General features: G+C 43.8%; 1 protein-coding gene across 1 annotated transcript; it reads left to right on the top strand.

Moving 5' to 3' along the window:
* The first annotated feature begins 5225 nt into the window (after positions 1 to 5225).
* Positions 5226 to 7977, top strand: CFL2 (cofilin 2). The gene is made up of 4 exons (XM_040620828.1): positions 5226 to 5353; positions 6423 to 6730; positions 6852 to 6928; positions 7012 to 7977. Exons 1-4 carry the CDS (start codon positions 5351 to 5353, stop codon positions 7122 to 7124), a joined length of 501 nt encoding a protein of 166 aa, XP_040476762.1. The 5' UTR covers positions 5226 to 5350; the 3' UTR covers positions 7125 to 7977.
* The last annotated feature ends 405 nt before the right edge of the window (positions 7978 to 8382 follow it).

Below are 8382 nucleotides of genomic sequence, written 5' to 3'. Positions count from 1 at the left end.
CTCTGGTCCTCGGAAGTAAAAGAGGGAAGCAGGAGAGAATCAGAGATGTGATGACTGAAGCTGCCTGGGGGCCATCAACCACGGCATGTGGGCAGCCTCTAGAAGCTGGGAAGGGTGAGGAAACAGATTCTCCTCCCCTAGCCTCCAAGGGCAAGGAGGGCTGCCATCACCTTGATTTTAGCCCTGGAGGACTCATTTCTGACTTCTGACCTCTGCAACTGTAAGATGATCAGCTTGTATTGTTTTAAGCCACTACATTCATGGTAGTTTGTTACGGCGGCCACAGGAAACTAATACAAGTTGATGTAGGAAAAATGTGAGGGTTTGAAGCCGATGGCCAAGAACGCATTCTTGAGACATCTTTGGTGCAAAGAGGTGGGTTTATTAAAGCAGAGTTGCACTGGGGTCATGAGGAGTGGCCCATTATAGACTTTCAAGTTGGGAAAGGGTCAGGGATAGCGTAAATCTCTAAGGAATTTTGGAAGCAAGGTTTCCAGGACCTTGAGAGGGCTACCTATATGCTAGGAAAATGTCACTTTTAAAAACATTTTATTTATTTATTTACTTATTTATTTACTTATTTATTTTGTTTATGAGAGTGCGTGCACATGCACAAGAGGGAGAGAAAGAGAGAGAAGGAGCAGGGGGAGAGGGAAAGCAGGCTCCCCGCTGAGCCTGGAGCCCAACGTGGCACTTGGTCCCAGGACTCTGGGATCATGACCTGAGCCGAAGGCAGATGCTTAACCAACTGAGCCACCCAGGTGCCTCAGAAAAGGTCAGTTATTACTGTCTAATAAAACCTGAGTCATGATGCATATCGGTGGGTGATATGCTTGGGGGATGATTGCCAACATGTATTTTGGGAGGGGGGTAGAGATAAAGGAATTTTCCAAAGGAATTTTTATATGTTAAAGTAGACTTACAGGATCTTGGGGGTCAGGCTAAGATTGCCTTTTGCCCTTAGCAAAGTATTAACATCGAGGCAGCTGAGTTCCTAGAGGAATGTCACTCTCTGCCTGTTTTAAGAACCTGTCAATGGGTTGTGAGTAGTAAGAACATTTAATTTTTCTTTTGCCTTTTTTTTCTCACATCATACACGATGTCTGACACTCAGGTCCCTCCACTACACAGGGGCCAAAATTCATTCAGCAATTCTTGGTAATGCCATCCCTTTACCAAGCAGTGGTAGGTTCTGGTTAGAAATAACAGGTATGGGGGCGCCTGGGTGGCACAGCGGTTAAGCGTCTGCCTTCGGCTCAGGGTGTGATCCCGCCGTTGTGGGATCGAGCCCCACATCAGGCTCCTCCGCTATGAGCCTGCTTCTTCCTCTCCCACTCCCCCTGCTTGTGTTCCCTCTCTCGCTGGCTGTCTCTATCTCTGTCGAATAAATAAATAAATAAATCTTTAAAAAAAAAAAAAAAAGAAAGAAATAACAGGTATGAAGAAAAGGAGTTGCTCCTGGCCCTGAGGTTCTAAGTGCTGGCCTCACAAGGGCACATGGAAAGACTTCACAGTCTTCAAGAGCTTCCTTTTTGTTCTTTTTATAGCACTAAAGCATCTTAAATGTACTACTTGATTATTGAGGACCTACTATATTCCAAAATCCAGAAATTCGAAGATTGAGTGGGACTCAGATCCTTAAGGAAATTAGAGCTAGCAGGGTGACAGAACATGGAAACTAACTAGGACAATGCAACAAGATATGTGCAAAGACAAAAATATCTTTGGGAAAAGAATCCTAGTGTATGGAAAATATCAACTTTGCCAGTGGATGGTGGGGAGGGTGGGGCGGGAGTTAGGGTTTGGAGAGGGTTTGATGTCACAGCTGGGAGTGACTTACCATCTTTGGAATCCCCAGTTTTGATGGGAGTTCTGACACCTAATCTAGGTCCCTGTGTCCCCAGACCCGGTCTCTGTCAGGGTTGTAGCTTCTGTGGAATTTCTTTGCTTCAAATTTCAAGCTATCGAGGGAGGGAGACCCTGAGAGGAAGAGTCCAGGAAGGAGAAGAGTGCTTGATACACAGACACAGCAAATGTTTGGAGCAGTGGAGATCCATTCTCCATGATTTCCTTGGAACTTCAGGAGAGATAAAGAAAGCGAAAGGTTTCGTAGGCATTCAGAATAAGTAGCCCCAAGATGTGCTACTTTGGCATGCGTGTTATTTTGAGCTAAAAATAATCAAGGCCCAAAAGACTCAGGAAGAAATTCTGAGTTTCCCCTCTAACTGCCTAAAGGAATTTAGATAGAGGAACTACTCAAGGAACAGAGCCATCACCACAGAGAGCTACATTAAAATATGAACTAGACATGGTAGACAGAGAGAAAACTAGCAAGGCCTATTTGATCAAAGTCCTCTCTGTGTCCCATTGTTTCTGGATGGCCCAGCAAATATAAATAAATATATATATATAAATATATATATATAAAATATCAAATTTATATATATTTATATATAAAATAAATATTTATCCATTTTATATATATATATATATATATATTTTTTTTTTTTAACCAAAATTTACTCTTTCCTTTCTTCCTGTAAATTGTCTTCCTTCCCTTTGAAGCCCCGGACTCCTACCCCTTCTCCTTCGTTTAGGATGACATATAAACCTCCATCTGGGGGCACCTGGCTAGGTCAGTTGATAGAGCATATGGCTCTAGATCTCAGAGTTACAAGTTCAAGTCCCACATTGGGCACAGAGCTTACTAAAGAAAAAAAAACCCCAAAAACATATGTACTTCATTTTGCCTGACTTGTCTTTGGAATCTCACATGTATTTGGATCCCCCTATGTACAAAATGAAATTTGACTTTCCTCTGTTAATCTGTCTCTTGCCAATCTGATTTTAGACCAGTCAGAAGACTTTGAGGGGCAAAGGAAGTTTTTCTTCCCCAAAGGTTTCACAAATTGTAAAGTACCAGCTAAATATAAAGTATTATATCCACTTGCTTGGGATTAATGCTTACACACTGGGAAATTTTGTCTCTAAACTAAGTCCATCCTTCCATTAAGAAAATACACACAAGGGGCTCCTGGGTGGCTCAGTTGGTTAAGCGGCTGCCTTTGGCTCAGGTCATGATCCGGCAGTCCTGGGATGGAGCCCCGCATCGGGCTCCCTGCGCAGTGGGGAGTCTGTTTCTCCCTCTCCCTCTCCCCCACCCCCTCAGCTCATGCTCTCTCTCTCCCTCTCAAATGAATAAACAACAACAACAACAACACATAGTTTAAAAAAAGAAGAAAGAGGGGCACCTGGGTGGCTTAGTCGTTAAGCGTCTGCCTTCAGCTCAGGGCGTGATCCCGGCGTTATGGGATCGAGCCCCACATCAGGCTCCTCCGCTATGAGCCTGCTTCTTCCTCTCCCACTCCCCCTGCTTGTGTTCCCTCTCTCGCTGGCTGTCTCTCTCTCTGTCAAATAAATAAATAAAACCTTAAAAAAAAAAAAAAGAAGAAGAAGAAGAAAGAAAATACACAGAAGCTGTGGACATAAAGTCTAGGTCTGTGTTTGCTGGGCAATACCTAACATGGTCCATTTAAAATACATTAAAGTTTGGACACAAGGATTTATCACACAAATTAGGGCATAATCCCTTCTCATTATGATTTTCCATCCCTAAATTTACTTAATCCTGAGAACATATACACACCATTTCCTGAGAAACACTGGTATACTAGGAAACTGGATTTTAAAGCCAGAGAGGACTTTAAAGATAATTTAATGAGAGCTTGTTTTATAGATGTCGGTGGGGTTGAAAGTCCTTTGAGATTATGGAGACAGGGGCGGTGCCAAGATTCATACCCAAGTCTCCCAACTCCCAGCCCAAAGTTCCTGCTCATGAGCAGCGCTTCTGGATTAGTTTGGGTCAAGGTTTATCTGGACTTACTATTTTGTTCCCAACAGTTTTAGGCAATAACAAGTGTGATTTTTAAGCGCAAATTTTTTTCACAAAAGAAGTTTAACTATTTATCAGAGCTTTAAATTTATTTTACCAAGTTTACAAATGAAGATAGAAATAGTAAACGTTCAGGAGAAAAGACAGCATAAATCAACCCAAAATAATTAAACACTTTATTAAATCTTTCATTATAGAAAAGTACATAAAGTGTTTCATTTATATTTTCATATAAACTCATGAAGCATTAAATCTTTGTGAAAATTTTCTTCGAAGTACAAAGTGACTTTTTCTTTTTAAAGATTTTATTTATTTGAGTGAGAGAGAGAGAGAGAAATCACAAGCAGGGGTAAGGGTAGAAGGAGAAGCAGACTCCCCGCAGAACCAGGAGCCTGATGTGGGGCTCGATCCCAGGACCCCGGGATCATGACCTGAGCCGAAGGCCAACGCTTAACCGACTGATTCACCCAGGCGCCCGAGTGACATTTTTTCTATGATAAATAGGACACATGTGTAAGTACCAAAAAGGTTTAGTCGGAGAAGAGCCTTGGTTCAGTTACGCGGGCTCTGCTAGAAGAGGTTGTGATTGTCAAGAAGTGGAAATCTCTACTCTTGGGTCCATTTACTTGGTATCAGCTGTCAAAGCTGGGGCTTCATGAAGGAAACACTACCAGCAGAGAGTACATCCGTATCCTATGAAGTGTAATATATAAAAGGATATTACCAAGGGATGTTACTACCCAATTTTTCCCCCATCGTTACTATGTCAACCACAGACTTTGGGAAAGTGATTTTCCGCTTCTGTTTATCATTTTGCTTTGCTGAGTAATTCAGTCAACTGGGGTAAGCCCCTATAGTACTTATTCTCATTTAACTGGAGGAAGGAAATCTAAACAGTTCATGCCGTGTCTTACGTGGGTTTTCCAAAAAAACCTCAAAACGTTGGAATCCAGCCCCTTTCGGTGGAAACCACAGCTGACTAAAAGAAAGACACCCTGGCGCGCACCGTACTCGCGGGCGCCCAAGCCCGGGAGCAGCGCCCTCGGGGAGGCATTGTGGAAGCGCCCCCCCGGGAGCCGAGCGCCCCCCCGGGAGCCGGAGCCGAGCGCCCCCCCCGGCCGGCTGACGAATGCTGCCCCGGGGTTGGAGGCGGCTCTGCCAGGTCCCCGGGGCCCAACCACCGCCGCGCAGCCGCCCGGGGCTGCCGGGCGCGCGCGCCGGGGTCAGCTCGAGGACGCGGGCGGGGCCGGGAGGCGGAAGGGCCGGCCCGGGGCGTGCCCACGTGACCGCCCCGCCCGCCGCCTGCAGCCCCCTCGCCGCCGCCGCCGCCTCCGCCTCTCGGGCTGCAGCTCCCGGCGTGCCCCGCACTCGCCGCTGCCCGCCAGCCCCTCCCTCTCCTCCTACCAGTGCCACAGAGAAGGAGTCCGAGCTGCCGCCGCAGCCACAGCCGCGGGCACTATGGTAAGGCGGGCGCGCCGCCCCGGGGGACCGAGGGCCGGCACGCGTGAGGCAAAAACCCCCGCGCGGCCCTGCAGGGTCCTGGGAGTGAGGCCGCCATTTTAACCTAATTTAGGCCTTAAAGGTGGGGGCTCCAGCGCCGCGGCCCCGCTGCTCTCTCTCCAGCAGCCGGCCGGCCTAGCCTCCCGCCGTCAGGCCAGGCCCTGTCGTTCTTCGGATTCCTGAGGGCGAGGAGGGCGCGGGTCGGGGGTCGGGGGTCGGGGCTTAAGGCGGACAGGAGGCGTCTGGAGAGGTCGAGGCATTGGGAGCGGCGGCCGGCGGCGCGGGAGGGTCTGCGGGGCTCATCCCGCGCGCATGCCGCGTTCGCGCGGGGCTTCCTTATTTTATTTAGCGCTCACCTCTAAAGTTGGTACGTGCTCTCAAGCCCTTGCTGAAGGCTTTCGGGTAAGGGTCTTGGTGGCTTGTAATAAAACCCCTAAGAGGGAGATTAAGGAGGTGAGAAAACGCTTTTTAAAATGCTTTTTCGCCGTAAAAGGTTTTTACACTAGCTCCGTTAGTTTTGAAGTGTCTGCGTTTGAGCTGTGAGGCAATTATGTTGTAGCCGTGGGCGGTTTGGAGTTCACACTTGATTCTCTTTCCTTATGAGGAAACGGCACTGGCTAGGATGACTTTAAAGAAAAAAATAGTAGAAGCTTTCACTGAAATCCAAAAGTGTTTTTTTAAGGCCTGCAGAGTTGACACAATACAGAAGGTATTTTTGCTGCTGCTCCTGAAGCTCTGACATCACCCAGTGAAATAGGAAACATTTCAGGGATGGGACAGCGTGTATTTGTCCCATTCCCTCTACCTCCCATTTTACTTCAACCTCGAAACCCCTTTAAAATGGATGAATGGGGCAGGATGAGTTAGAATCCTTCGGTGCATATAAAAATGTGGCAAATCTGGTTGGACTACTTGCGTGGTACGATGCAATTTTTGATGTACAGATTAAAGTGAATCCTGTCTAGGCAAACAGTAATTTTGGTTAAAACCAAAATGCTTGTTCTGAGTTACTGTTCTTTTTTTATTTCAGGCTTCTGGAGTTACAGTGAATGATGAAGTCATCAAAGTTTTTAATGATATGAAAGTAAGGAAATCTTCTACACAAGAGGAGATCAAAAAAAGAAAGAAAGCAGTTCTCTTCTGTTTAAGCGATGACAAAAGACAAATAATTGTAGAGGAAGCAAAGCAGATCTTGGTGGGTGACATTGGTGATACTGTAGAGGACCCCTACACATCTTTTGTGAAGTTGCTACCTCTGAATGATTGCCGATATGCTTTGTACGATGCCACATACGAAACAAAAGAGTCTAAGAAAGAAGACCTAGTATTTATATTCTGGTGTGTAAAAACAAAAGAAAAAGTGCTTTTGAAATGCAAGGATTGTTATTAACATAGTCGGTTTTGCCTTTGTTTTTCTTTTAAGTGGGACTCAACCGTTGTGTTTGTTTGTTTTCTGTAGGGCTCCTGAAAGTGCACCTTTAAAAAGCAAGATGATTTATGCTAGCTCTAAAGATGCCATTAAAAAGAAATTTACAGGTACAAACATTAAAAATTTTGTGCAGAGGAATTACTCTTTCTTAATTATAATAAGATAATGGGATAATGTTTTTCCTTTTTAGGTATTAAACATGAATGGCAAGTAAATGGCTTGGATGATATAAAGGACCGTTCAACACTTGGAGAGAAATTGGGAGGCAACGTAGTAGTTTCACTTGAAGGAAAACCCTTATAAAATGACAGTCAAGTGCCATCTGGATCTTAAGGAGCTTCCATTTCTCCAGCTCAATGAATTGAAATAGTATTAGGTGTTTTTTTTTTTTTTTTCTTTCTCTTCCCACTGGGTCCTTCCAATACAGTGAATGAAGGAAATATCATTCATGTAAGCAGCCTATCAGTGATTGCCATTAGACTGTTTAATACTATTACTTTTATGTAGAACCCAAGGAATGCCTTTCCATCATATTTTAGCCAAAACAACTGGTTATATGCCGCCCTTGCAGCAAGCACTACAATGAAAGTGATTGTCAATGTGAATAGCTTAGAATACTGCAAAGGGTAAGCTGATTGAATGCCTTGAAAGTATTATCCACTGGTCAGATGGTAAACTTTATTCAGTATTATTATTTATAGTTGCACTTGATTGCAGTTCTGTGAGGCTCAAGCATTCATACACCTCACCTGCCTTGGCAAGCCTATTTTTGTGACATGGCAGCACAGATATAACACTATGCATTGAAAGCACTTTTTTTGTAATGAGTTTAACTCCCCACCTCCCCCAAAAGGAATGCCAATTAAGTTTTGTTAACTGTGTCATCAACTTATCCTAGTACCTCAGTATTCATTCCTGTTACCTGCATATTTTTAAAAAAATAGCTGTTACTAATGCCTTTTTTCCATTGAGTGTACACTACTGAATAAGTGTAGTTTATGTTTACCGTGTAAGTTTTGCAACACTAAAAATATTTTGAATATCAGTCATGATGGCAATTTCTGTATAAAAGAGCCTTAAACGGAACATTGTTTTGAGATCAGACTCCCCACCCTTGCAATAATGGCCACGTTGCAATAAAAATTGTGGCATATTACAGAACGTTGCCTTGTTTTCCTTGGACATTTTGCAAAATGTTATGTGAAGCAACTTTTAGGGTAAACAGCTATTATTAGTCTTTGCACTGGTCATTTAAGAAATTTTTTGTACAACATTCATTCATGATATTTTCCAGTTTGTTGAGTTTAAAAAATATTCTATCCTAAAGCCAATTAATAGAAAATATTATTGTTATAGAGGGATACTTTTCTAAGCAGTGGTTTATTTATTTCCTTATATGTTAATATGAAGATGAGAAGTTATTTTTTGCACTTTGACATAAATATTCTTCAATACCAGATTTGTTCTCTGGGTAAATTAGGGTAGTTATTTTTTAATTCACGTTTACATTTCTAAGTAATTGAGTAGAAGCAGGAAGCTCTTAACTGCATATTTGGTGATA

The sequence above is a fragment of the Ursus maritimus genome, unplaced genomic scaffold (assembly GCF_017311325.1).
Source record: "Ursus maritimus isolate PB19 unplaced genomic scaffold, ASM1731132v1 scaffold_36, whole genome shotgun sequence".
In the NCBI taxonomy this organism is placed as follows: domain Eukaryota; kingdom Metazoa; phylum Chordata; class Mammalia; order Carnivora; family Ursidae; genus Ursus; species Ursus maritimus.
Note: the sequence above shows the minus strand (reverse complement) of the source record. Positions and strands in the feature narration are given on the sequence as shown.

Excerpts from the sequence above, each read along its gene's own strand:
- CFL2 (XM_040620828.1), top strand. Across the intron at positions 6,731-6,851 it reads GACCTAGTATTTATATTCTG|GGCTCCTGAAAGTGCACCTT; the intron begins GTGTGTAAAAAC and ends TGTTTTCTGTAG. Across the intron at positions 6,929-7,011 it reads CATTAAAAAGAAATTTACAG|GTATTAAACATGAATGGCAA; the intron begins GTACAAACATTA and ends TTTCCTTTTTAG.